Here is a 27,343-nt window from a genome sequence, read left to right as displayed (position 1 = left end):
TTGCCATTCAGCCCCCCCGTTCCGGGGTTTTTTGCCTTAAGGGGGGAAAAACCAAAAAAAAAAAAATAAAAAAAAAAAAAAAAAAAGTCTTCCCTTGTGGGGTCGGGAGAGGAGGGAGAAGAGGAGCCCCGAGTCGTTAGTATGGGCCGAGCGAGCTTTGCGGAGTCACACGTCCAGATGGATTACATGAGGAACTTGACATCTTGTTTAAAAACAAATCATTCATTATGTAGCAATGAATAATCAAGCATTACAGTTTCATCTCTGGAGGTTCCTTTTTTGGTTGGAATTTTGATAGTTCCGTAATTAAAAGCTGAAAGCTATTACGCTGTCTACATGTTGATCAATTGGTAATTAAAAAGTTGATGATAGATACGGTATTTCATGGGACCGGTTTGTTACGATCAGATCTCCTTAGTGTGTTTTGAGTGTTGTCATTTAACTTGGCACTGAAGCATTTTTCAATATTCATGGACTATTTTACTTGAATTTTAGAAAAGCCTTTAAATTACCCACCATTTGCATGCGGTAATTGGAGATCCTAATGATCACAGAGTTTTCGTGCGATCCGAAAGGCTGGGTTTCTCCTTACGGATTGGGGTGCGTTCCAAGCCCCGTGTCCATGGTTCTCCTCTGTTTTTTATATCCTTCTTGGGCTGCCGCAGGGTGGACCTGCTGGCCTTCTCTGGATGGTGAATATTGAAAAGCCTGTGGTTCTGCTGAGCCCCCTGCAGCCGAGGGGAGGTTGGAGATAAGTCTGGTAACACAATCGGGGTAAAACAGGCAGAGATGAAGGAGAACGGTTGGTAGTGGCCCCGATGATGGAAGATTCATTGCTTCAGGAGTCTCATCGGAGACCGAAATGAAGCCCAAACCTGACACTCTTCAGAGCATAATGCAAGATTTACTGCTCTGCCACACTCCAGAGATTAAAAAAACCCAACCACTGCCCTCCGAACCGCCCTTCCTTTGCTTGCAAAACTTGGGGAAAAACAAGGTTTTCTCCTTCTTGAGAGTTAAAAAAAAAAAAGATGTTTTAGCCATGTTTTTCACAGGCGTGCTGAGTCCTCCCTTTTCCCATGCTGCTGCAGTCCAGGGGCGGGTTGACCTCTCCAGGGTGGTTCTGGTGTGGATGCCGTGCTGGTGCTGGGGGAGCTCACCCGATGGCTACTGCTGGGGGTCTGGCCACGTTGGCCACCTCCTCCTTCAGGAGCTGGCCCTGTGCCCCACTGGAGCCCTGGCACTGGCTCACTGGGCTTGGCTTGGAAGGAGAGGTCCCTGCCAACCTCATCTACTGGAAAATACCTTCCCACTGCTTCAGCTGGCAGTCTGGGATGAGCTCGGAGGGGTTGGGTGAGACTTCCCTCACCGGACACCTGCAAAGATTTGCGTCAAACCTGCAGTTTGCGTCATCCTTCATGATGCAGTGTCTTCAGCACTAGGATGGAAGGGGAAAGCCCAGAGGTTGGACCCTTTGGAAGGACAGATGCTCCCCAGATCTCACCTCTGCCCCAGGGATGTCCTTCTGTGCTCTTGGATGGAGTCATCTGCATCCTCCTGATGGTGAGAATGCCTGTGGTGGCTTCGCTCCTCCTTGGGGACCCGTGAGATTGCTGAGTCCAGCAGGAGATGGTGATGCCTCACGGAAAGCCCTGGGTTTAAGATGCGCCCTGTCCTAAGACACTTGTTGCTTTGTGACAGCTGGTTCCAGTAATTTGCTTTTATAGGGCAGTTTGTAGCAAATGAATGACACATTGAATATTTTACTGAGATTTTAGATTATCTAAAGAATACTTTCCGGTTTACTAATTGGTAGATAATGCTGAGTACATTGATGTTGACACGAGCAAATGGATTTAAAATGATTTCGAAGTGAGCCTCATTAAAAGATGCTCTAATTCAGTCAACAGGAAATGTCAGCGGATGTGTCCGCGCGCTCAGACCAGGCTGTGGCAGCCTCGGAGTTCTCCAGGTCCCTCTTAATTACGGGTAAACGCACCTCCGCGTGCGGCTGTTGGTGAGTCTCGTTACAGTCCGGATGACAAATTCCCCAAGTCGCCTTCGTTAGGTGGTGGCGAGTTTGAAAGCGGAGTAATTAGTGATCTTACAGGGCTCCTTGTGGCCTTTGATGAGCCTGTGAAGGTGGGGAGGCTTCTTTCAGTCGCAGTCTTTTGGAAAAATACTGAAGATGAATAAATCCGGTTGTAACCGTAGGTAACTGGAAAGTGTGCTTGGGATGCGCGATGTCCAGCTGGGTTTCTTGACGTTCTGGGGGCAGGTAGCAGTTTTGTAGGGCTTTTTTCATGATTTTCCATGAGCTGAGAGGCAAGTTGGCTGCGTTGGTCCGGAGCTGGGGATGAAACTCCGTGTTCCAGCCCGAGTGTGCGGCTTCGCCCGTGGAATATCTCTCTGTAGTTGTGAGAAAAGGGAGCAGGAATTCTGTAAGAGGGCCAGCTCCCATCTTTCCTTTGCCACAACGTGCAGGCTGTTGTTGGCAAAGGCCACGGGATCTTCAGAGCAGATCCTGACGAGCGGTGACAGTCCAAAAGCATCTTGGATTCTGTCCTAAGGAAGGAGGTGGATTTCATTGTCTGCTCAGGTTTGTAATAAATCACCGCAGCACCACGGTTACTCCAGGTCCCATTTGTTGTAGACAGAGAGAGATTTTCTTTTTTTACTTGCCCAGATTAGGATCTGCCTTTTTAGGTCCTTCCATCAAAAAAATTAACTTCTGCCTCTCTCTGTGAGTCTGTGAAGGATGTTGCTTTGCTGCCTGGTAAGGAGTGTCTGAAGTTTCGAATTCATAAAACTGGATTTGCTGAAATCTCTTGTTTTCATTTCCTCAAGACAAATGGGGAAATTAGTGCGTGTGCGGCTCTGGCCCAGCGTTAACCCTTTTGTCTTTCAGGGAAAATGAGCTTCTCTGAGGCTTAGGAAATGAAGGAAAGAACGCTCTGGAGACATGACTAACATATCAAATACGCGCTGTGTTGCATAAACCTATTATGGGTGTAATGTAATGTTCTCTCTAAAGAGATTGGTGGCCGTTGGGGGGAGCGAGGAATGTCCTTTCCAGCACATTGTGGCGGGATGAATGTGTTTTTAAAGAAAACCAGAGAAACTGAAATAGCTCTTCCCACGTTGTTGTGCTTCTCTGCCGTTGAGTCCCTTTGGCCGCAGCCGCCTGATTGGCTCCCGGGAGCGTGATGTTCATTAATGAGCGAGACGTTTGGCCGTGCTAATTGGTTCCGTGCGAGGGAAAAGGCTGGTTATAGCCTTGGTCAGCAGCTTCTGAATCTGGGAGATGGAGGAGGAGCAGAGCAGCAGTGGTTGAGACATGGCTTCACGAGCACAGGGTGCTGGAGGAGCCCTGGGGTCACCTGCGGCTTTTCCAACCAACTTGAAACCCCTTGTGGCATTGGAAATGAGCTCTTGTGCTCCCTCCATGGTCTGTATCCCCATGTTTCCCAAGCCTGAGGTCCTGCATGGTGTGGGTGTGGATGGTCTCTGCTCTGAGGTCCTGCACGGTGTGGATGTGGATGGTCTCTTCTCTGAGGTCCTGCATGGTGCGGATGTGGATGGTCTCTGCTCTCCTCCTGCCCTGCAGACGGTGGCCTGTGTCCATGGCTTGGGCACAACCCCAGTGCTTGCCCACCCTCCTGCCTGTCCCGGCAGCAGCATCCCCACGGGTGGCAGGGAAAACCTCCCCAACCCGGCCCAAGGAGTAATGACAGGAGAAGGTCAGGGATGGAGCTGGTTTCATGGTATTTCCATGAGGCCTCGTTCCCTTCTGACACCCGTGGGCCAACTGTCGGGGATGTCAGAGGACATAAAAATAGATGTGGGTGCCAAATAGCACATCTTGGCTGTGAGAGAGCATGGGAAGGGGTTACCAAAGAGGATAATTCTCTGGGGAAGGAAATCGACCTCAGCTCCGGTGTATTTGGGAATACTCCAAAGTTAAGGGGCTCCTGTGAGGGGATTAATTCCCCAAAGGTACGGAATGCAGCCAAGTGCAAGCGTCGAGATTAGGGGAAGGGTAAGAATATTTGACAAGAAACCCAAGCCAACCAAAGAAAACCAACCAACTAACCAAAAGAAGGTACTTCTTACTTTTCTAAGTGGAAACTGAGCAGTTTTTTGGGAGCAGCTCTTGAACTTTTTTGGGAGCAGCTCTTCACTTTCTTTCCTGGGTCTGATCTCTGCAGATGGGCAATGGATAAAAGCTGCCAGGGAGAGGATGAGGCAGAGGAGTCCTTCACTCAAAGCACCTTCCAGGCAAGGAGCAATTGTGAGGAGTATTTTTAGAGGGGGAAAAGACCTCAACCCCCCCCCAGGAGATCAGGCTTTGGTTTTCCCCGGTCATCATGGGCTTGCCAGGGTGCTCAGATGGTGGCTTGAGCTTCTCTGAATTTTCATTAATGTCTAAAAGTAATAAATAGGAAGGTTATCCGTTTAGTGCATAATCCCTTCTGTAGATTGCATGTAGGCATCATCAAAGGGTGCTTAATGTATTACATTACCTGGGATATTTGGGGATGTTTTTATTATACTTGGGAAGTAATCTGCAGGATCTGATCTGAAGAGACACAAAAGGTTAGTTGAAAGCAGACAAGAACTGAATCACTGAAGGGAACAGGAACCGCATTGTGCCAGCTGTAATGCTCCTTTCCATTCATTACTGCAATTATAATTATGGAACCCAAAGTATTTAATTGGCCTCACAGACTCTTCACTCTGAATAGATTGCATTGTTGCCATTTAAAAAAAATACCCTCTTATGCATTGCAAATACATGTACGTGTTGCTCTCTGGTTCTCAAGAGGTTTCTTTGTTTATGTGATGAGTGATTAACTGAATTATGGATCTTCCCCACGTTGTGCCAAACTCGAATCAAATGGGCGAAGAATTCTTCCCATGCAGGGGATGAAATTAGAGGTTTTAAAAATATAGCTTGGTGCCTTAAAAACACCAAAACCCAATGTAATCAGGGCCATTAGGACAGTTTTCAGAAGTACTGAACCCCCAGTGGCCGCGTTGCTCCGGGCCGGGGACCGCTCCGTGCCCGGTGCTGCTTCCACTCCCTTTGTCCAGCTCTGCCCTTCGCCTGTGAAACAAGCAGAGAAGTTTAATTACGAGGCAGTAATTCCATCAGCGAGGCCCTAGTGAGCCCTTCAGATGCAGGGAAAGCCTCTTTGTTCTCCATTAACAATGGAAAGGTGCGGAAAGGTTTGTTTTTCCGCCCTTTCTGCGGCATCCCCGTGCGCCGCTCGGGCGGTGTTTATCGCCCTTTCCTGATCTTTTAATGTCTCCACAAATGGGAGGGCAGCGGGTTCGGATAGCGCCAGACCATAACTTCCCATTAAATGGCTTTTTAGGTGGAGCGTTGTTTCTGAATCGCCGTTTCTTCTCGTTGGCTGATCTTGGCCGAGGGGTGGTGGGGGACGAGGGCTGGAACCGTCGCGCACAAAGATGCTGTGTGTAACACTTGGCAGAAGGACTTGAAATTGGATTACAAGCTACTATTCCAGCAAGTAAATGTCCGTGGTGTTTTTATAGCTTATCTCTATTCATCTATGTTTGCAGGGCTTTGCTTGCCAAGCGTTAATGTAAACACTCTATTTTGAGACATCGGTCCATTTGCCTTCTGGAAATCCTTCTTTTATAAGGTGGTAGTAAACCTCTACACATGAAAACAAACCAGCCCCGCGGTCGTGGCTGCTCACAGAGCAACCCCGCCGAGGCCAAGCATCTGATGGCACTTGCCACCCGGGTCAGCAGTTGGGTGTCCTCGGCGTCTGGATTCAGTGAAACTCTTGCTCTGGGCCCCAGTGCTCGCTGTGGTGGCTCCCCACCATTTCCTGGCCACGGCACTGCAGCTCACAAAGCCATGTTGGGGCTCTCTGTCCCACAAGTGGGTTCCCCACAGCGATGCTGGGACCCCACGTGTGGTGTTCCCATCGGTCAGTCCTACAGCACTTCACTCCTTCTCACACCACAGCCTTTGGACAAGGAGCTCCTGAGGCCCACCTCCTCTCTTAACGGTCTCTTTTATTATCTTTGAACTTTCCATCTCTGCCTCAGAGCTTGAGCTTGACCAGTGAGTCTACAGACCATATGAATGTCGCTGTGTGGTGGTACTGGTTGGCCATCGTCTACTGAGCACAGGTGACAGCTTTTGCCTGAGTGCAGCCCAGGGTCCTTCTGGATTCAACATGAAGCTCTGTTGAGACAGGGGCAACCTAGGGAGATACATATGTATACACTTATATTTTATTTTATTTTTCCCTAGTCAGGCTGGAGATTCCTTATAGTTGACTTTGGAAGAATTCAGTTGACTTGCACCAGGGTTGCTTCTGATAGGTTCCCCTAGAACAAGGTTTCTGGAGCTGGGGCTCAGTGTGAAGCAGATAAAATAGTTCAGACTCTTAAGGGGATTTAGGAAATGGTTTTATTGTTGGTTTGGCTGAAAAAACTGTGTGGAAACATCACCTGAAACTTGGACCGAAAAGAGAAAATGAGCAAATCTTGTGTGTCCAGCCAAGCAGTTGATTATTTCGGTGGTATAATATGTTGCACAATATTTTGGAATAAACTGTGCAAACTCTCGGAAACGTGGCCTGGAAAATGTGTGAAGAATTACAGTATTCTGTGAATGTGCAATCTGTGTACTTCTTAGAGGGAACTTGGTGTCAAGTACTTAAGAATATTTTGTGGTTCAGAGCCTTCTCGTGTTTATTTTGGGATGCTTTGTGATTGGGGAAAAAAAAGAAATAAGTGTTCACCATCGTTCCTTGCCTCCTTGGAGAGCACAAGCAGAAGCTGAGGAGGAGATAAAGGCGTAACTTCCCAGCGGAGCGCTGGTGCTGGCGTATTTGTGTGGGAATGAGATGGAAATGTGCCTTCGTAGCGTAGGGAAATCTGCACATAAAACCCAGTGGTTTTCTTCCCCTCCCTTTGCCCCAGTTCCCTGAAAAATCGTGTACGTATTAAAACGGTGTTAAACGACCTTCTTTGGTGGTGGGTCCTACCTAGAGGTGGGCTCAAGGGATGGGAAGGGAGGCCTCTTTGGGTAACGAGGCTGGCCTCGTGAAACTCAACAGGAATTTGGGAGGAAAAAGAAGAGACTTTCCATGTTTTCTGGCGTTGCCACAGGGTCAGGGAAGGAAGGGACAGGACAAACTTCTGATGCGGCGGAGACCTCGGAGATGGGGATTTAGGGTTGACAGCGGTGTTGGCGTAACAGCGGTGGGGTCGGGAGAAGCTCCTCTGGGTTTTAACGTGGGATTTTCCCCCATTGACCACAGGAAAAGAGGGATGGAGGGAGGGACATAGTAAAAACATGAAATGACATGAAATCTGAGAAATTATTTTGGCACCTTCGGAGAAGGGTCAGGCAAGAGGCTGCGACTGGAGGGTGCTATGGTGACGTTGGGAGCAGAATGCACAGCACAAGCCTCCATTGTGCTTTGCTTAATAAACACGTTTGTGCTGGTGTACAATAAAATACCGTTATACTACACTGTAGGTACAATTGAGACGTTTATTCCGCAGTGCCTCTCCTCTCCCTTTGAGGAGGAACCTGGGGCTCAGCTCTGCGCTGCGTGATTTTATGAGAAATGTGTGTGATCAGCTCCCGCCGTGACAAATGGCAACTGTCGCTTAATTTTTATCCCCAATTATGTAGCTCCAGGACCCATTTTTCAGGTGGAATGTTGGAGCCATTAAAAAGAAATAAGTAAACTATACCCTATTCCATCATTTCTGGCAGCTGCCCAGTGGTCTGCAGCCTTAATGTGTGCATTTCTAGAAGGTGTTTTTTTCACCGGGCTCCTGCGAGGTGACCGTTCCACGCGTTGCTTGTTGACTTGACTTGGGGAAGGCGCAAGCGTTGGGTGAACCTTGAGCCGGGCTCTTCCACATCTTCCTTGCTTCCTCCATGTGGAGCAAGCGGTGGGTCTGCGCTGGTCTTCCTGGGGTTGTGGGTGAGTGGGTGGTGGGTTTGATTTATACTGCGGTACTTCTAGCTTCCAGCAAGGCCAAGTCTTCCCTGAACCGAGGGGGTGGAAGGGGAGCCACGTGGTGTTGCTCCTCAGCTTGCCGTACGGGTGGGATTAGAGCCGGTGCGCGCCTCTCACTGGTCGGCAGTGCCCTGGTGCTGCCACACGGCTGGAATTTCAAGGCTGGCAGAGCCTTCGTTTCAGCAGAAGCGTTAATACACCGAGCAGGGGCTTAAGCATTATCAGGCTTTGCCAGTTGTTCTGAGGATTTTCCTTAGGAAGCAGGAAAGATCAGAGCTTTGGGGCTCTGCAGTATCCAACTCAGTCTCCAGTTCTAAGTGTCCTTACCCCCTCTGGACAGGGGACTACAGTCCTGTGTCATCCGAAGATGCTGGATTTTTTGGAAGAAAAAAGATTCAGATCTCAGGAAGAAATTTTTTACTCTGAGGGTGGTGAGACACTGGAACAGGTTGCCCAGGGAAGTTGTGGCTGCCCCATCCCTGGAAGTGTTCAAGGCCAGGCTGGATGTGGCCTTGAGCAACCTGCTCTGGTGGGAGGTGTCCCTGCCCAGGGCAGGGGGGTTGGAACTCGATGGTCTTTGAGGTCCCTTCCAACCCGAACCATTCTATGATTCTGTGATTCCAAGTTTTTGGCTTAATTCCCACTCACACGTGTTACGGTGGGGGCCAGCAATGGGACATGGTACGGTCATTTGGGGGAAGCTGGGGTACCCTGGGAGAGGTGACAGGGTCCCCTCTCGGCGGGGGTTTGGTGCTCCCCCCGGGCTGCTCGGGAAGGTGTTCCCTTTGTCGGGAGATCTGCCCTGGGGCAGGCAGAGTCCCTTTTCTTACAAAGCTGCGTATTATCATAAAAGCATATGATTTACGAGTACAGCGATCCCGTGCTCGTCACATCTGCCTTTTTTCATCAGCCGCTTTAGGAAGGGAATTCAGGTATTTTTATCGCGAGTGACTGAGCTTTACATTCGGCACACCCGCTCTTCGGTGGCTTATATATATATTTTTATGACCTTGCTAAGTTGCAGGAACAACCTGCAAGTTTATCTGTTTCTTCAGGAGGTTGGTACGTGCGTATGAGCGTAAATCCCCATAAGGAGGAGAGCTGCTGAGCAGCCACAGCGCCGGACGCCCGCGGGGCTATCGGAGGTGGGCTCCTCACCGCCTGCTGATGGCACGATGGAGATGCTCCAGTTGGCCAAGGCAGCTCCTTCAGAGGAAACACTGGAGATCAGCGTGTTGCCTTAAATTCTCTTCCAAGAGGGGGATTTGGGAGGGTGTAGAGAGGTGGGGGTCGGTCTCTTCTCTCAAGTCACAGGCAACAGGACAAGAGGAAATGGCCTCAAGTTGCGCCAGGGGAGGTTCAGGCTGGATATTAGGAAACATTTTTTCACTGAAAGGGTTCTCAGCCATCGGAATGGGCTGCCCAGGGAGGGGGTTGAGGCCCCATCCCTGGAGGTGTTCAAAAGACGGGTTGATGTGGTGCTGGGAGGTCTGGTTTAGTGATGATGCTCCTTGTTTGTTGTGTGGGTGTCTATTTTTGTCAGTTGGGTTGACGGTTGGACAAGATGATCTTTAAGGTCCCTTCCAACCTAGAAGATTCTGTGATTCTGTGATTCTCTTTAAAGCAGGGTGAATGTTCTTAGCATCCTGTTGTCCATTGTCCCTCTGGTGCATCTGCCCAGGCCAGCGACCTGGCTGGCCCCAGCTTGGGCATGGGTGAGGAGAAGGTGAAATACGGGGTTTGGGGTCCTTCTTGGAGCGCAGTCGTGTTCTTGTGCATCTTGGTTCTCCTAGCATGTGGGGATTCCTTCATTTCAGTGGGAAATCTGGTGTTGTGGTTGCTCTTCAGCAGCTTCATGTGTGCAAACCATTCCAGTTTGGCTTCGGGTCAGTTTGAGCCTCGTTCTACAAAACATAGACCTTGTCAAGTTTCAGTTGCAGTTGTTGAGCGAGTATATATAGAAAGATAAAGTTTCACAGGGAGAAGGCACTTTGTCTCCTCTTCGAAAGTTATTTCTCTGCCTAATGGGATTGGAATGAAAGAGAAATGGTATCTCATTGTAGGCCACATTATTTGAATTGGTTGCCGTGGAGAAGTTCACACCTGGTGCTGTTTTCTAGTCCCACTCTCAGTCTTTGCAGTTCCAGGTTCAGGACAACGCTCTTTGCGATTCCAGAAGCTGCTAAAAGTGCTATTCGAGAGAAAGCCCTGGTGTGAAGTGCTAGGAAGATTACTAAAATATACGGTATGGTAGGATTTATTTCAGTGCATCGAATTTTACTTAGTGCTTCTTTGTCACCAGGGTTGAGAGAAGGGCCCGTGGGTCCCGTTCTGTGAGGGGTGAAGATGCCCCGAAGCACAGGGTGGTGGTGGGCGTTCAGCCCAGCGTCACGCTCCCCAGGCGGCAGCTGAAGCTCCTGTTCCCCCTTGAAAAATGGCAGAAAAAATGATCAAAACACCTGCAAGGCTCATAGCAGTTATAAACTCCCTTCAAAAACCGGGCAGGCTTGAAAGGTGGCATTTTTTGGAATAAAGTACACTCCTGCCTTTTAAAAAAAAATCCATCTGAACAAATCAAATTCCTCCGGATCTAAGCACCCCAGATAATAGAAAGGGAGCCGAAGGAGATTACCGTGTTTCTGAGATAGGATCAGATGTATTAGATAATTTCTAATTTAGTTTTGAAAATCCTCCGTTTACAGGGACCCCGAGGTGTTCCGTGGTGGCCTTTGCCCCTGCTTGGCTGTCCCGAACCAGGGCTGTGGATTTTTAAGATTTCCAGCTGTGGGGTTTAAGCCTCCCTTGCTGCGGAGGTGCCCGCTGTAAAACGGGCAGGTGGGATTTGATTTTGTGGGTGCTCCCGTGGACCAGCCCTTCCCTTCCCTCTGCCTGGGAATTGAGCAAACAGCGTTCCACATAATGCGCTTTGCTGCAAAAGTCTATATTTTTAGGATGTTTACAGCAGAGGCTGAAAATCTTGTGGACAATTCGCTGCCCTTGACGAGAAAAAAAGGTATCTCCGGTTAAATTTCGTAGTGAAAGCAATCTTTTAATAGACCTCTTCCTTAACAGCTTAAAGTATTGCAGTGACTCCGGCTTCGCCGTGAATCCCATCTGCTCCGTAGCCGCGGGGTCTGACTTGGGCCACTGTTTCTTTTATCTTGGCCAGTGGTTCTGACACGTTGCTGCATTGACCCTCTGCTCCCCAAATGACAGCTCCGTGCCCAGCAAGACATTCTGGTAGCCCCATGGCCACCACGATGAGCCGTGGCATGGGCTGGGCACGGTGTCCCTGTCCCCAGCACGGCCGGACCCAGTGTCTCCAGCAGCAGATAAATTGGGATTTTTCTCCGGGCCAGGTGTGGGAGCCCAGAAATCCGCATTCCCATCCCCGCTGGCCCTGCTCGTGAGCTGGAAGACATTTCCTTGGCAATCCAAGGCATTAATAGTGGGTTTTGTTGACCACCTGTTCAGGGGGAGGTTTTTAATTACCTTTTTGGTCGCGGGCCAGCGCGATAATGCCTGTACATGTTTCTTTTCCTCTGTTTGGTTCCCCCAGCTTGAACACAAAGCGAGCATTAAATTGCCTGTTCAGAGGAGCCGCAGCTTTGGAAGGGGTGACGTGCCTTTCCCCTATCGTGGTTGTATCTCGCAGCCGGGGGTGCCAGGAAGTTGCATTTCAAGGGGAAAAAAAGCTCAGAAAAGGCTTCAGGAGAAGCTGGCAGCCCTGCTGGTGCTGGCAGCGCTGGGAGAGCTGGCGTGAGAGAGGGTGCCTTGGGAAAGGCATTTCCTCACCCCGGGAGGGGACAGCGCTGCCGGTGCCTCTGCAGGCTCTGGTTGTGGTCTTCTCCTCTGAAAGCTTGGGAATGCAGTGGGACAGCTTTATTCCAGTGTGGATCATAGACTCATAGAGCAGTTCGTGTTGGAAAGGAACTCAAAGCCCCTCCAGTGCCACCCCCTGCCCTGGGCAGGGACACCTCCCACCACACCAGGTTGCTCCAAACCCCATCCAACCTGGCCTTGAAGCCACCTCCAGGGATGGGAAACACCTTCCACTAGACCCAGGTTGCTCCAAGCCCCATCCAACCTCTCCTTGAATTCGTAACTTAGAGTCATAGAATGGTTTGGGGTGGAAGGGACCATCTAATGACCTGGTTCCACGGGCAGGGACACCTCCCACCAAACCAGGTTGCTCCAAGCCCCCTCCAACCTGGCCTTGAACCCCTCCAGGGATGGGGCAGCCACAGCTTCTCTGGCCAACCTGGGCCAGGCTCTCCCCACCCTCACACCAAACAAGTTCTTCCCCACATCTCAGCTCAATTTCCCCTCTTTCAGCTTAAAACCCTTCCCCCTCCTCCTATGGCTCCCCTCCCTGATCCAGAGTCCTTCCCCATTTCTCCTGGAGCCCCTTGAGGGACTGGAAGGGGCTGGAAGGTCTCCCCAGAGCCTTCTCTTCTCCAGGCTGAACATGGTGTTTTCAGGGAGCCAGCCTGGTGGCTGTTGGATGATCTACATTTGTTTTCCTTCCTTACAGTGGGTGGCTTTGAAACGGGGGAGGTCGGGGGGAGCTGGGACGGTGGCAGAGGTCGGGGTGACGTAGAGTGAGTTGGGGTGGCTGGAGCCACCACCAGCAGCGACGTCAAAGGTCTCTTTGGTGCGGGCACAGGACAACAGTGACCTTCCTCCAGGGCTGGGAGGATGGGTGTTTGCACAGGGCTTTGAGTGTGGCCAGCTTTATGTAAATAGCAGTTAGGACTCTCTTACTCATTCCCTCTCCCCTCAAGTAAATAACCTGAATCTGCCAAAGGAAGTGTGTCCCTCTGCAGCGCCAGTCCTGGGTTTAAATGTGCTGCCTCTTTGTGCCACGGGGTGTTTCTTGCACAGCAGAGGAGTTACCCTAATCCCTGTCATTTTGGACTCTACATTCCATCAATTTATGACTTGGTTGCCTCTTGCTGTGGGATGTGTGAAGAGGGAGGATTAATCTGTGGTTTCCAGCTCCTCTGCCCTCGTGTTCCTGGGGAGCGTGGCTGGGAGGAGGCTGGCTGGGGCTGCCCTAGACCTTCTACTTTACCTTTGACTTTGGGAACTCGTTTCCAAAACTTAGCCGTGTGCCCGGGACCGGGGAGGGTGGGACCTGACTCTCTGCCAGTTACTTACTTAAACTTCAGAGATCTTTGCATTCCAGCGACTCGCCCGCAGCGCTGGCAGGCTCCTCAGTCCTGGGACTGCGCTAAACGCTGTCAAGCTCAAGCGTAATCCTATTAAAATAATGGAGTGTTTTCAGGGCAAAGAATTCCCTCATCCTCTGTCCCCAGCGCGGAGGAGAGGACACGAAAGGCAGGCGGGGGTGTCCCCTGCCCGGCGCTGAGCCCACCCGGCGGCGGAATTCCTGGCTGGGAAGTTTGGGAAGTTGGTCCTGGAGCGGTGATTCAGAGCTGTCCATGTTTCCAGTTTGTGCCTTTCTGGTGGAAGCGAGTGGGGTTTGTCCTTGACTGGGGCTGGTGCACCTCGAGGAGGACCGGAGAACCTCGAGGAGGACTGGAGAACCTCCAGGAGGACCGGAGACTGCTGTTACCCCCTGGGATCTGTACCTGGAATGCAAGGAATGCCCAAGGTCACCGGACCAGCTCTCCCAGGGTGTCGTCCCCGCACCAGGGTTGTGTGTTTAACACAAACAGGAGGCTGCTGAGACAATCTGGTGGCTTTTCTCTCCTGACCCTCACCAGCGATCCCCGCTGCCTGCGGTTCCCCCTTTGGGATCGTCGGTTCTGTGGTTCGTGTGGTTTCGGCAGAGCTGGGACAATGGGCTCTCCTGGTGGCCGGGGGAGGCCCCAGGACATCAAAGTGGAGCCCCTGCTGCTGCTTTAGAGAAGACACTTTCTCCAGTTTGCCTTTTGATAATCTTCAAATGCAGGCATGACCTGAATTTACAACACGAAGAAAGGAAACGAGAGGGGAAAAGTATCTCTGGAAGCTTTTAAGGTGTCTTTGACAGCAGTAAACTAGAGAAAACAAGCACAAGTTCCTCCCTCTCCCCTTTGCTTTTGTAGGTCACTTCAGGGGAAATGTGAGCAAATCAGAGAACTTCAAACACAACCTCCAGCCCAATCACTTCCACCAGATACCCGAAAAAGTCTCCTGCCGCACAGCCCACAAACCTGAGATTCTCTTTGACAGCCTCGTGCGAAAACCATCTTTGAATAACTTGCCACAAAGAGGACACAAAGTGCCCTTGATTTGGGAAAGTAAACACATTTATTTTTGTTTGCAGAAGCTTTTCTGCGGTGCAGCGCTCCGGCAGGGGTGGCTGACCCGGGTCTTCTCCTTGCTGGGCTCTACCTTTGGACCCAGCAGGCAGGAGAGGAAGGGGTGGGTGGAATGGGTGCCCTCCTGGGCGTACGGCGCGATGTTTTTCCTGTGGAGTGTGATCTATAACTCCTGCCCCGCTCGCCTCGTAGCTCCCGCCTGCTCCATTTCACCCCTGAGCTTGGGTTACCTTGAGTGGACGTGGTTTATGGCAGGAGGCAGGGGAAGAAGCGGCCCCATAACTCAGCAGGGTCTGCCCTCGCGGTGATTTAGCGGGAGGGTGGCCGAGGAGCCGCATCGATTTGGGGAAAGGGGGGGCCCCGGCTCCTGCCTGAAAAACCCCCCAGGAAAAGCTCCTGGCACCGCTCCCGAGGTGCTCGGCGTGTGTCTGTGCCACCGGGAGAAATGTGTGCTTATTGCTGAAATATCCTCTCCGGGGGGTGAGGAGAAGGCACTTTGCCGCAGTAGCTGCCGGGGCCGCGCCGTTGGGATGATGTGTTGCTGTTCTTACGTTGAGATGCGGCTCGATATATTTTCTCTTCCCTCCATACCTTTCTGAAAACAGCCGAGCAGATAGATGTGACAAATGGCCCTTTGAAGGCTGCTTTCAAGCGTCCGGTGATTTTGGGCTGGAAATGTTTATTTGCTGGAATCATTATTTTAGTTTAATCTACGTGGATCTGGCCGGGAATACGTCTCGGCTGTTCTGGTAGCCGCGCCGTGTAGTGGGCATGAAATAGCGTTGGTCACAGGCCTAGGAAGGAATAAATGAGCCTCTCGGAATTGCTTTGAGTTGACGTGTTTATTGAGGTGAACTTGTGGGATCCGGTGGTGTGTTGTCGTGGCTGTGCAATGGACACTGCTGGAAAGAGCTGTAAGTGACCCTCCCCCCGTCAGGAAACACCCTTTGCAGGAAGGTTTGTGATTATCCTCCGTGACAGCACAAACCCCGGGGCTTTTCCCCAGAGCCATTTGGAATAAAAATACCGATTTTAGCACGGTTTGGTCCCGCTGGCCTCGGGGCAGGCGATGGGAAGAGCCGGGGGTCAGTGCGGGGAAGGGGATGCTCTGCCTCCAGGGCTGTGTCTCCTTTGCTCAGCTCCCACCTTTTTTGTGCTTATCCAGCGAAATGGGGTTTATTGTCTAATCGCCCGGGCTGCAGAGTAAGTGCTTGTGTCCGGGGCGATACTCGTCACTGCCAAGAAATAGAATAGAGCAAAATTAAGCCCAAACGTGATTAGTGACCTACTTAGAGGGTGCTGGGGTTCCAGCTTAAGCAAACTCAAATGCCCTATTTAATGGGTTTTTTTCCTTGATTAATAAAACGTAAGCGAAATACGGGTCTAGATTTTTTTAAACAGGGAAGCACCTTGAAAACGTGACATGTATTTTACCTTGGGAGGACTTAATTAGCTGTCGACAGCCCAACACGCAAATGGGGACTTTTGAATGAAATGATGAAATCTCTGCTCCCGAGGCATTTTTCTCCCCCCTTCCCAGGCAGAGAGAAACACGACAGATTTGTTTAGATGGAACCAAGGTGGTTTTTGGAAACTGGTTTTGCCCTCACAGTTTTCTTGTATTAATTACAGAAGCGTATAACCCTTTGGATCTTGCTTGGAAGCGAGCAACCAACACAAAGAGGCCATTAAATCAGGTTGGAAGTGCATTTCCAAGCAAATCCGAGGTTGCGGTCTTGAGGTTCTCCATTTAATGGGCTAATTTCTTAAGTGATTGAGCTTCTATCATCCAACTGGATACCACGGTAATTTACTTATTTTACAAATGCGATAAATAAAACACAGCCAGCAAATGACTCGAACGCTCCTAATTTAGAGCTCCTTGCTTTTGCTGACACATGATGGAAGCGTGGCAGGGATAGCAGGAAAATTGATGCGTTGGGTGAGCGCCGCGAGGAGGAAACGGCGAAGGGAAGGAGAGCAAGGCGGCTGGAAGTGCTAAAATATCTGAATGTTTTGATGGGTTTGCAGTGACGGGAGCTGGTGAGACAGCGTGCCAGTATAAACAGCTTTGCTGGAGCATTAATGTTAAATATAACTTGCCGGTTTTACCCAATCACAGATTCATGGAAGTGGGGGTTGGAAGGGACCTTCAGAGATCATCTAATCCAAGTCCCCCCATGGTTGTCTCATGGTATCATTGAGTGGACTCTCCAAATGAAGCATCAACCTGCGTTTCAAAGACCAGCCTTTAGATGTAATGCCATTCTTTAATGTTTTGTTGTTGTTTTTTTTTTTTTTTCCCCCAGAAGCAGCTTAATAACCTTGCAATAAATAAATAAATAAGACAAATGGAACCCAAACAAAAAACCCCGTTGTTAAATGTAGTAGCTGCGTCTCCTTGGGAAGTGCGGCGTGTGCCGTCCTTGATAACCACACCTCCAGTCGTAGCTTAATTTGTGGTAAGGCTTTTCCCAAGAGCCTTGACTGAAGAAGAAGGGTAGATGAACGTACATCTGAGAGGGCCATCAGATGATTTAAGAAACTCTCCTGTAGTGCCCTGTTGACCTTGGCTTCATGAAGAGCCAAGGGGACTTGGCACTCCCTGGTGGCTTTCTCTGAAGTTCAGGAACACGCTTTGAGGTGCGTTATGTTGGTTGGTCTCCATGAGACCTTCTCCAGGTGGTGTTCTCCCGTGGTACTCTATCAAATATCTTCGGTCATGGGGATGTTGACTCTGCAGGTAGTGGGATTTTGGCAAGAACTCTCATTCTTCAAGCTTCAGCGTCTTAAATCATTTGGGTCAATAGAGCTGAACTTATGATTTCAAAAGGAGGTGAGGGGAATGGAAAGAGGACTGGATCATAACCTGCTGTTATGATCCAAGGGACAACCTTGGGAAATGTTTGACTGACTCTCCAACATGGTTGTTCATTTCAGGGTATCAGTGAAAGTGGTGCTCAAGGCTTGCGTGTAGGAAATTGCCGTAGTTGCAACAAAGTTGCAAGATAAATTATCAACAGACTCTAAAAAAATAAACAAAATTGACATGTGGAGCGTCCTGTGACCCATCAGCAGCTCCAGTGGCTTCAGGGGCACAGGGACCTACTAAAAGGTGTGTTTGCTACTTTGCTGCTTTAATATCTACACAAACCTGCCTGAATCTGCAAAGAGGTGATTGCGCCGTGGGTAGGATTTGTAAAAATGTGTTTTTAGATGACCACAGAAGTTTGTAATATACATATTTGTCCTCCCTGTAACTTATTCCAGGAGGCTTTTTCTCTATTTTATATATGGAATTGGAGTTCATGAATGTAAGACTTTACTTATTTATTTAATTTATTTTTGCAAAACAGGAAGGAAGCGCCTTAATTATGAGCTTGTGGGTGTTGTAAAGAGCTGGTATTTAATGCCCAGTGAAGGTCCAGCTGAGGCCGTGCCGCTCTTTGGTGGTGATGGGCAAGAGGTGCCCACGTCCCGCTGCCGTGGTACGAGCATCACTGGCCTTTCTGGGGGTTTTTTACCTATGAAAATGTGGTTTGAGTTGGAAACTCAATCGGTGGCAGCTCTTCTGGCTGGGCTGGAAACTGGGGGTGATGGCTCCTGGTGGGCTGGGTTATTCCTGGCCCTGGTGGTTGCCCATGGCCGGGGTTTCGTAGCCACGTGGGGGCTCCTGGCCCGTGGCTCTGCCGTGTTGGGCACCAGGTGGCTGATGCCATCGCCGAGGGGAGCTGCTGCTCCTTGGGTGTCCCACTGCGATGGGGTTCGTTAGTAGCAAAGTTCATCAATACAAGGCATCCTGCACTGTCTGTGTCAACACTTTGGGGACCGACACCACCATCCCTGGGGACAGATGCTCCTAAACCTGCCTGGAGACAGGGAAGGAAAAAAAGTGAGAAGGAAAAAAAAAAAAAAGGATTATTCTGGCAAAACTTTAATGTCAGGGCTGGTTTTCTTCAATGCAGATTTGACCTTCAGCTTCCCTGTCCCCAGTCCCTGTGGACCTTGTGATAGAGATTCCCTGGGTGATGGGGAGAAGCGGTGAAGGGCCCCCCCCTCCCCCGTTCTTGGCGACTTGTGACGAACAATTTCAGATTTGGCAGGTGCGAGGAAATTGTTCGCCGCATCCTGCCGCCGCTTCTGGGGCTCGGGAATGTGTTTTTGGAGCAGATGGAGCCATTAGTTAGCCGTGCTATCTTGAAGAATTGCTTTCCCAGGTAATCAGCTCTGCTCATTTAGGATGTCGTTTCCCCACCTCGGCGTGTCAGCCGAGGCAGCGGGGATGATTAATCACTGCGGTTCGGACACCGCGCGGGGCGTTCGGAGCCCTCCCTGCGGAGAGAACAGGATGGCAAAGACACCCGTGATGTTCCCAGTGGCCACGTGGTGATTGTCCCCCTGTACTCGGCACTGGTGAGGCCTCACCTTGAGTACTGTGTCCAGTTTTGCCCATAAAAAAGACATCGAGGTGCTGGAGCGGGTCCAGAGAAGGGCGACAAAGCTGGTGAGGGGTCTGGAGCACAAGTCTTATGAGGAGAGGCTGAGGGAGCTGGGGGTGTTCAGCCTGGAGAAGAGGAGGCTGAGGGGAGACCTTATTGCTCTCTCCAACTCCCTGAAAGGAGGGTGTAGAGAGATGGGGGTCGGTCTCTTCTCTCAAGTCCCAGGCGACAGGACGAGAGGAAATGGCCTCAAGTTGCGCCAGGGGAGGTTCAGGCTGGATATTAGGAAAAATTTTTTCACTGAAAGGGTTCTCAGCCATTGGAATGGGCTGCCCAGGGAGGTGGTTGAGGCCCCATCCCTGGAGGTGTTCAAAAGACAGGTTGATGTGGTGCTGGGAGGTATGGTTTAGTGATGATGCTCCTTGTTTGTTGTGTGGGTGTCTATTTTTGTCAGTTAGGTTGACGGTTGGACAAGATGATCTTTAAGGTCCCTTCCAACCTAGAAGATTCTGTGATTCTGTGGCAACCACTGAGCTTCTTGGGCAACCTGGAGATTTGCAATTCATGGGAGGCCTGGAGCCAGAGCAGTCTTTGAACCAGTGGCAACTGGGCAAGGGCTACTGGGAGCGCTGGGCTCCTTCCACCGCTCGGTAGACCCTGCCCGTGTCCACACGCCTGCCACAGTCCCTTGTGCTGCAGGAAGTTAAAGGTTTATGAAAGGGATGTTAAAAATTAGCTATTGATCCTGGCTGCCAGCTTTTTATCTGAATGGCTGGGGCTTGGGGGACAGAGTGACAAAAATACTGTACGATGAAGCACATTTTTATTTCTCTCGGGGTAAAGGCTGAAAATGAGATTTTGTTTTTTTCAATTACTACTATTCTTAAATTGCCAATGAGGAAGGTTAATCCTGTTTTCTTATTTGTCTCTGGCAGATCTCGGGCTTAAGTCTTCTGGCGGCCGCCTCTGTTTTCATTTCACCTCTTTGAAAGTAATTTGGAATATTTTGCAAGACTTAGCGTTGCCATGTACCGTGTAAACAGAAGGTGCAAAATAGGGCAGCCTGGGATTTGTGGTACGAAAGGGCATCGGCTGTCGCTCTGAAGTACAACCAGGCGATTTAAACTCGTTAGGGGACCCCGTCGCTGAGTAACACGTGGGATTTTTGGCCTCTTCCCCCCCCGGTAACAGCCTCCCATCACCCTGGGCTGGGGGGGTCTGGGCTCCTGGGGACCTCCAGCCTCGGTGGGGACTTTCCTGGGCGTCTGATGCATCAGGAGAAAGCCAAAAGGGACTTGTGGTGTCCCCAGAGGAAATATCTGCAGAGGCTTTTGTTTTCTGCTGCAGGAATTAGGACAACTTCAGGCAGGGGGGAGCCAGAGCTACGGCTGGGAAGTTAATCCGTGTGAAGCTGCCACCCCCGTGTACAGACCATGGAAAATTATCAGGAAAACTGCTTTTTTTTTAACCATTAGGGTTAATCTTCATTTCACGTTGGATTGTAGAGCAGGCAGCGAGCTCTGAATATAGAAATTGTAGCAGTGTGAAACCTTATGTCGTGAGTTTGGTGGGAGATGGGTAGTCTGGTGTTCAAACTGAAAGGAATATATTGGGAAAGCTCGTCAGCGCCGTTCCACATCACCAAAATAGATGGTGCTGGCTCGGGGAGTGTATGGTGTGTTGGTCCAAATGGGAAACATCTCCTCCTCCCCGGGGCTGCATCCTGGGGGTACCTGAGCATCGGTGGTACCCGAGCATCGGTGGTACCCGAGCATCACCGGCGCCCTGCGGTCCCTCTCCGCGCCGTGGTGGGATAACACAGGGATGTCCTTGGCAGGGCTGGTGTCCCGTGGCTCGTTCTGCTGTCTCCACCCCTCCTCTGAGCTCCTTCCAAAGCTGAACATGAGCTGGCGTGTATTTTTATACACCTGCCCTGTCTGCAGCGTTCTGTACAGGCGTCGTGAGGAAGCTCCTCCGCTGATGTTCCGCGGGGTGAGGGACGGAGGGTGGGGAGAATACTCACCCCTGGGCCTGCGTGTGGACTCCTCTTCCCTTGCTCGGCTCAGTCACGTCTGTCTCTGGAAACGTTGTTTATTTTCAAAGCCGCTGATGCCTATAGTGAAATTGTGAAGTTAATTGCCTGGATGCAGACTGGAAGGAAGAGGGAGTGTGACTCGGCGATAGCTGCAGATAGAGGCTGGGAGAATAACCTCGGGGCATCTGCCTGGGAGCAGGCATGTAAAAATATTAATTTTTGAACTTGTGACTTCAAATGGTTTGTGTAAAAATGTTTAAGTAGGTTTTTTTTTTTTTTTTCCTATCAGATTTGATCTTTTTGAGTCACAGGACCTTTTTGCGGTTGGCAGGGCTCCTGTAACATATTTCTTTTTAACCGATCTCTGAAGTCGTCGAGCACACGGGGCTTGACTGGAAGCTGTACAATTTGTTCAGGCGGTAGCGTAGAACGAGTGTTTTCCACCAGAAACAGAGGTGGCTTTTTGAAGCTCTGCTCTTGAGGCTGAAGAGGCTTTTTGGTGTGCGAGGGCTCGGGCAATGAAGATGGAGCACTGGGCACTTGATGGAGGCGTCGTTGGGGGCAGGAAACTTATTCCTTGAAACTGGAAAGTCTTTCCTGAAATACGGAATGATAACCACGGGGATGTGGGCCTCCTTGGCAGCCTTTCCGTGTCAGCTTGAATCATCCGCCGCCGTCGTGACGGACGGGCTCCTTGGCTTGTTTTTCCTGAGCAGGAGCATCCCGACCCACGGAGCGGGACCAGGGGTGAGGGCTGAGTCAGGAGCGACGGCACCGGCTCCGTTATCGCTTCCTACACACAGCGGTGGAAACCATCCCCAGAATCCAAATGAGGGGAGCTCCTGCTGGCGGGGGAAGAGCCCCGAAGGCTCCGAAGACAAGTGTGTGACTTAAAAACCAAACCGCATCACTGACTGTTATTTCTAAATGTCAGGGAACCCGGAGCCCACGCGGCCCGAGCCGGTGTCCCCCGGGGGTGACCTGGCAGCCCTCCCGGGGGTGGAGGAGCTGCATGTCCCCGGGTTGGAGGGGCCTTTAAAGAGCATGTGTCTCCAACTGTGGCTCCAGCACTGCCTCCAGCCCGGTGGCCGAGCGCTGCAGGAGCCTCTGTCTGCCAAAAACCACCACCAGCCCTTTGGGTGGAAATCTCTGGGAGACACGGCAGGAGGAGAAGCAGAGCGCTCCTGGAGTGATGCTTAAATCCAGAGGGATCAGACCCCTTCCAGGAAATTCTTGCGGTTTGGATTTGAGGGTTTTTTTCCAGGAAATAGCAACGTACTTCCAGGGCTCCTCAGCCCGTTCCTGCCCTTTAACGAGGCAAGTGGACAAGGAAAAAAAAGAGCAGCAGGGATGTGTCATCTGAACAATTAAATGTTTGGAAATTGATTATGCTCCGCAGAAGCAAGGTTGTCTTTCTGGTGGGAAGCTGTAAACAAAACAGATTGGATCAATTATCTCTTTCTTTGCAACAGCCATTGCAATTAGCGAGCATCTGAGGAGCAGAGCGCGTTCCCAGGTGGAGCCAGAGGGAGACGGGGGACCCTCCTGGCCTCAGCTGGGGCTTGGGGAGGGTGGGATGGATGGTCCAGGAGATGCTGGGCAGCCACGTGCAGCTCTGGGATGGCTCCTTCCAAACCTTGGAGAGTTTGGGATGCCCGCTCGGGATGCGCAGGTGGAAAACAAGGAGGATTTTGTCTGTGGAACCCTGCAGGTTCCCCCGACGCTGAAGGTCCCCTCCTTGGTGGGTTCCCGTGGTGTTCTCGGGGCTCTCCTGGCAAAAGTCGGGCACGTGGCAAAATGTTTTGCTAAGTCTAGGAGTTAATGAGGTGCCACGTTGGGAATAGAGCTGTGCTCACAGCCCGGGGTTCCTGGTGGAGTGTACCTTTAATGTGAAGTGACACTTGTCAAAATAAATGAGCAAGATTTTTATTGCATGTTCACTCGCTTGTAAAATTTGCTAGTCTGCAGTGGCTCTTAATCATTGATGTGAATTAGCCAGGTTCTCCTGTAGTTTAATTACCGGTATGTCATGTTTAAATTCTCCCTTGATGAACTAATGGTTAGATTATAAGCACAGTTTCATCACAGGTAACGGGCAAAACACAAACACGTCGGGTGAGGGGAGATGCTGGAAGGGGCTTCATCTGCTGGAGACCGAGGTGTCGTTGCCTTTTGGGGCGGAGGGACGGGTGGGATCCGGGTCACCACCACGGGGTTGGGGCAGGATCTATCCAGGACACGCTTTATCCTTCTCCAGGAGTTGTGTCTTGTCATGAGAACAGGGACAAACCCCACACGGCCAGCGTCCCTTTGGGTCACCTCCACTATCAGCTTCAGACTCCTCTTCCTGCCGACATCGTGCTGCTCCGTGGTGTCCTTGGAAGGTTTTCCTTCCACATTCCCAGCCGGTTCTGTAGCCAGGTTCAATTATTTTGCTAGGCAAAGCAGGGGTGCTTTGTATTGTTCCATACCTCTTTGTTCCTGGAGGATTAATGAGGGAATGGGCAGAGGATTGACCAAAGACGCAGACTTTGGAAAGGATTTTTCCTTTCTGGTCTGTTACTTGCGGCTTTTCGATGACGGAGAGCGCTTCTGAGCCGTGGTGCTTGGTTGAGATGTTGCCTGCTAATTGTTTGACTTGGTTCTCAGAAGAAGATGGAGCTACAGTATTTAAGCAGGGTGGCAGGTGGAGCAATAGATGACATCAAACTGGAATTTTGTGCTGGAGATGTGCTCCCACGGAGGGGCTGGAATTCAGCGGTGCCTTTCCCGTCGTCATGGCTCGGGAAAGGAGCACCCTCTGGTCGGAGAGCTGGAGATCCAGCCTGGCCGGGCTTTGGGGAGCTGCCACCTCATCCTTCTGGTGGCAGTCACCGTCCCTCCCTTGTCCCGACCTCTGGCTCAAAATGAAATTCTTAATTGCTGGGGAACCTGGTAACTGAGTCGTGCTGCACGTTGCCAAGGAGACACCGAAAGCCTGTTGAACTCGCAGAAATCCTCTTGCAGGGCCTGGCACGTCTCCTCCTAGTCCTAGAAGCACGTTGAGACACTGAGGTTCTCCAGATGTTGTGTGCAGCTGCTGCCTTTGCCGTATCGATTCCAAAATTACATACCTGAATGCAGAAAAGCCGGCTCGTTCCCCCATCTCTTCTCTGCACCCCCCGGAAATTCTCTGTTTTCCTCGATAATGCAGTTTTCTAAGTAGCCACACTCGATAATGACCAGGTACGAGGAGAGGAGATGTGCGGAGGTTGTAATTGGAAAGGAAATAACGTTTAAGAAGTGAGAAATGGAGGATGCTTTCCGTATGGAATAATATATAATCAGCCTTTTAAACCCAAGGACTGCCTCACTGCTTTTTTTTTGGGGGGGGGAGGAGGGGATGGCCTGTAAATCACAGGCAGCTCCGCTGAACTGGAGGCCTTGTTGTAACCACGGAGGAGATTGGGCTTGGCTCCCAGCGTTAATTTACTGCTTTTAGCTTTTCCCTTACGCTGCAGCTGCGAGGGTGAAGGGGGATTAGGAAGCAGTGGTGTAAGAACAGCTCTGTACCATTTTCTGCTGCGCGAGGGGTGAGGAGAGGTCCGTGACCACGCGGGGCTGGGAGCACCCCCAGAAGCAAGAGCTCTGCGGAGGTGGGCGCCCAGCGAGCGCAGGAGCCCCTGAGAATGATCACTGATGGGTTTCCTCGCCTGAACGGGTTAAAATGATTTCCATTTTCACCTGGAAATCCCAGCTCTTGAGCAGTTCTTAGCGTTCTTCAGTGAAGGAGACCCCGATGTGAAGGCAGTAGGTGAGGATGCAGCCCTGGTCCCTGCTGGCCTCGTGGTTGGGCTCTGCCACCATGACTTTGCTGTTCCTACAGCGTCGTCTTCTGCCATAGAAAATTGAAATTAGGGATGTTAACCTTCACATGAGCCATTGAAGTGACGCGGATCCGAGGATGGAGCGGGTGTTGCCCCTATCTCCAAGGATGGTCAAGCCACTGGAAGTTCTTCTCCCTTCTGCCAGGACCACGGGGGAGACACCTTTCTACACGTGGCTCGGGGCTTGGAAGGATCCCGGTGCGCACGCCCATCAGTCTGTCTGCCTAAATTAGCGGTGACAAATTATTGATAATTAGCATGGCTTTTTGTTTTACCATTGCAAAAAAGCGAATTTATAAAAGGCAATTTATTTTTATCTCTGGCCTCAGGAACTCCAAAGCAGTTGTACTTATTCTTAATTGCTTGTTTTATGGGGGAAGATTAAGCTGTAACGTGAACGGCGGCGCGAGGGGGCTGGGGCAGAACCGCTCCGGCGCTCGAACAGCAAGGAGAAAAATTGGCACCGAGGACGGCCTAATACTTCGCAAATTCCAATTTTTATTAAGTTTAACAATGCAACCATTTCCAACCGTTCTATAACTAAATATAGTAATGAAATTTTATTTGAAGTCAGGAACATTATCCAGATATGACTTGATGTGTGTAAGATACCGCACATCAGCGGAGTGGTACAGATTGTGTTAAATGGGCCTGAAATAATCTTCAGGAAAGAAAATCGTTTTCTATTCTTCTTGACACAAAGTGTTTGTCACAGATATGCATTCTTATCCGCATCTTGTTAGTGAAATCATTATACTTTCCATTACAACTTTTATGCAAATACGCCAGTTTTCCTTGATTAGGCTCACACGAATAAGCCGTAATTACAGGCTGAGGTGATATTAATGCGCAGCAATTAAAGATGTAATTACTATGTGTAATTACCGCTCGAGAAGTGCCTTGTAACAGCCCATGTGCCGTTGGGTGGGAGGGTTCGGTGCTCCCGGGGGTGGTGGGAGGTCCAGCCCTGGATGGAGGATGCCAGGAGAAGCGTGGTGCCGGGGGACTCTGCCGGGGACCACGGGGGCTCCTGCTCAGCCCTTTCTGCTGCTTAAACAGCAGGCTGTGCCTCAGAGCTTTGCTGGAGGGGATGACAAGTCCTATGAGGAGAGGCTGAGGGAACTGGGCATGTTTAGTTTGGAGAAGAGGAGGCTGAGGGGAGACCTCATTGCCCTCTACAACTCCCTGAAAGGAGGTTGTAGAGGGGGAGGTGTTGGCCTCTTCTCCCAAAGGACGAACGACAAGACCAGAGGAAATGGTCTGAAGTTGCAGCAGGGGAGATTTAGATGAGATATTAGAAAGAACTACTTTACTGAGAGAGTGGTCAGGCACTGGAACAGCCTGCCCAGGGAGGTGGTGGAGTCACCATCCCTGGAGGTATTTAAGAAACGTATAGACATGGCTCTTCAGGGCCTGCTCTAGTGCCCAAGGTTATTGGTTTATGGCGAGGTGTTGAGTGTGGGGTTTAGTTGGTGGGTGCGGTGTTTTTGGTGGGCGTTTGGTGTGGTGTGTTTTGTATTTGTTTGGTTGTTTTTTTGTTTGGTGAGTTTTTTTTTGGTTTTTTTTGTTTTTTTGTGGTTGGACTCGATGATCTCAGAGGTCCCTTCCAACCACTAAGATTCTGTGATTCTGTGACTCGGGGTGATCTTGCCCCCCACCACGTCGTCGGGACGCGGAGGAGCGGCTGCTCTGGGGGCGGCTGGGGCTGGGTTGCCGTTGGAGATGTGGGGATGGGCTCTCTCTCCCTTTCAGCGTGTGTTTGCTCCGATGCCGCGCGGGTGGTTTTGCTGGAGCTCCTTCCCATTGAAGTGTAGGCCAGGCAACAGGAACGCCTGGGGGGTACATCTCGAGGAGGGCTGCCGTGCAGCAGATAAAACGGTAATGCTTTTTGTGCTGGGAGCATACCAATGAGGGGCTGGAGGAACCTCCCTGACTTGGCCTTTCCCTCTGCTGAAGCAGCAGCCGAGGAAGATGAGGAGGAGGGAGAGGGACCTGCCCTTTCCTCCCACCCCTGTGCCCTCCATGAGGGCAGCATCCTCGCCTCTGGGTTACCCTGGGTTTGCTCTCCATCCAGTTGGGTAATTTTCAGCCGTCCTCCTCTTCCTGCTGAAACACACGTAGCCTTTGAAGTATTATATTTAAGGAAACTTTTTTTTTTTTCCCAGGCAGCTTTATATATCTGCTTTAATTTCTGTTAATCTCTTAGTGCACATGGCTCATAAGGTTTAAGCAACGGGAATTTTTCCTCCCCGTGACGCACTTTGCTGCGTTCTCAGTTGGCGCTGGCAGAAGGAATGCAAAAAAAAAAACAAACCCCAAACCCAAGCTGAGAAGGAGAAACGCTGACCTCAAGGAACCTGCCCAAGTTCTCCTCTTGGCAGAAGGTCAAAGGAGCTCGTCTAATGGATGGGGTATTGAGACATTTGCCGATACTGGGGATATCCGAGTCTTGCTCTGGGAGTGTTTGGAAGGGTCTGTTACTGGTTGTCACTGTCCCCGTGGTGGGAGAAGGGGGTTCAATGTCACCAGACGTGGAGAAGCACGTTTGGAGGTGACTGCAAGTAACGAGATGAAGCGTTGGCAAAGGCATGGTTTTAAACATCTTTATTCAAATTATTTGAGAGTTCCCGTAACTGAAATTCCATTATTTTTGGTGCTGGGTGGATTTTTCCGTTGGGTGGTAGGGCAGGGAGGCCTCCTCGGGTGGCTCCTC

At 50.7% G+C, this 27,343-nt stretch overlaps 1 protein-coding gene across 1 annotated transcript in view; it reads left to right on the top strand.

Moving 5' to 3' along the window:
- Positions 1 to 1,913: 1,913 nt before the first annotated feature.
- CADM1 (cell adhesion molecule 1) overlaps positions 1,914 to 27,343 on the top strand; it is a 143,324-nt gene continuing 117,894 nt past the window's right edge. The window contains exons 1-2 of the mRNA XM_014949513.1: positions 1,914 to 1,989; positions 14,075 to 14,269. Coding sequence (XP_014804999.1) covers positions 1,914 to 1,989; positions 14,075 to 14,269 — 271 coding nt within the window. The remainder of the gene's footprint in view (positions 1,990 to 14,074; positions 14,270 to 27,343) is intronic.

This window comes from Calidris pugnax, unplaced genomic scaffold (genome assembly GCF_001431845.1).
Source record: "Calidris pugnax isolate Ruff unplaced genomic scaffold, ASM143184v1 scaffold180, whole genome shotgun sequence".
NCBI lineage: Eukaryota > Metazoa > Chordata > Aves > Charadriiformes > Scolopacidae > Calidris > Calidris pugnax.
Note: the sequence above shows the minus strand (reverse complement) of the source record. Positions and strands in the feature narration are given on the sequence as shown.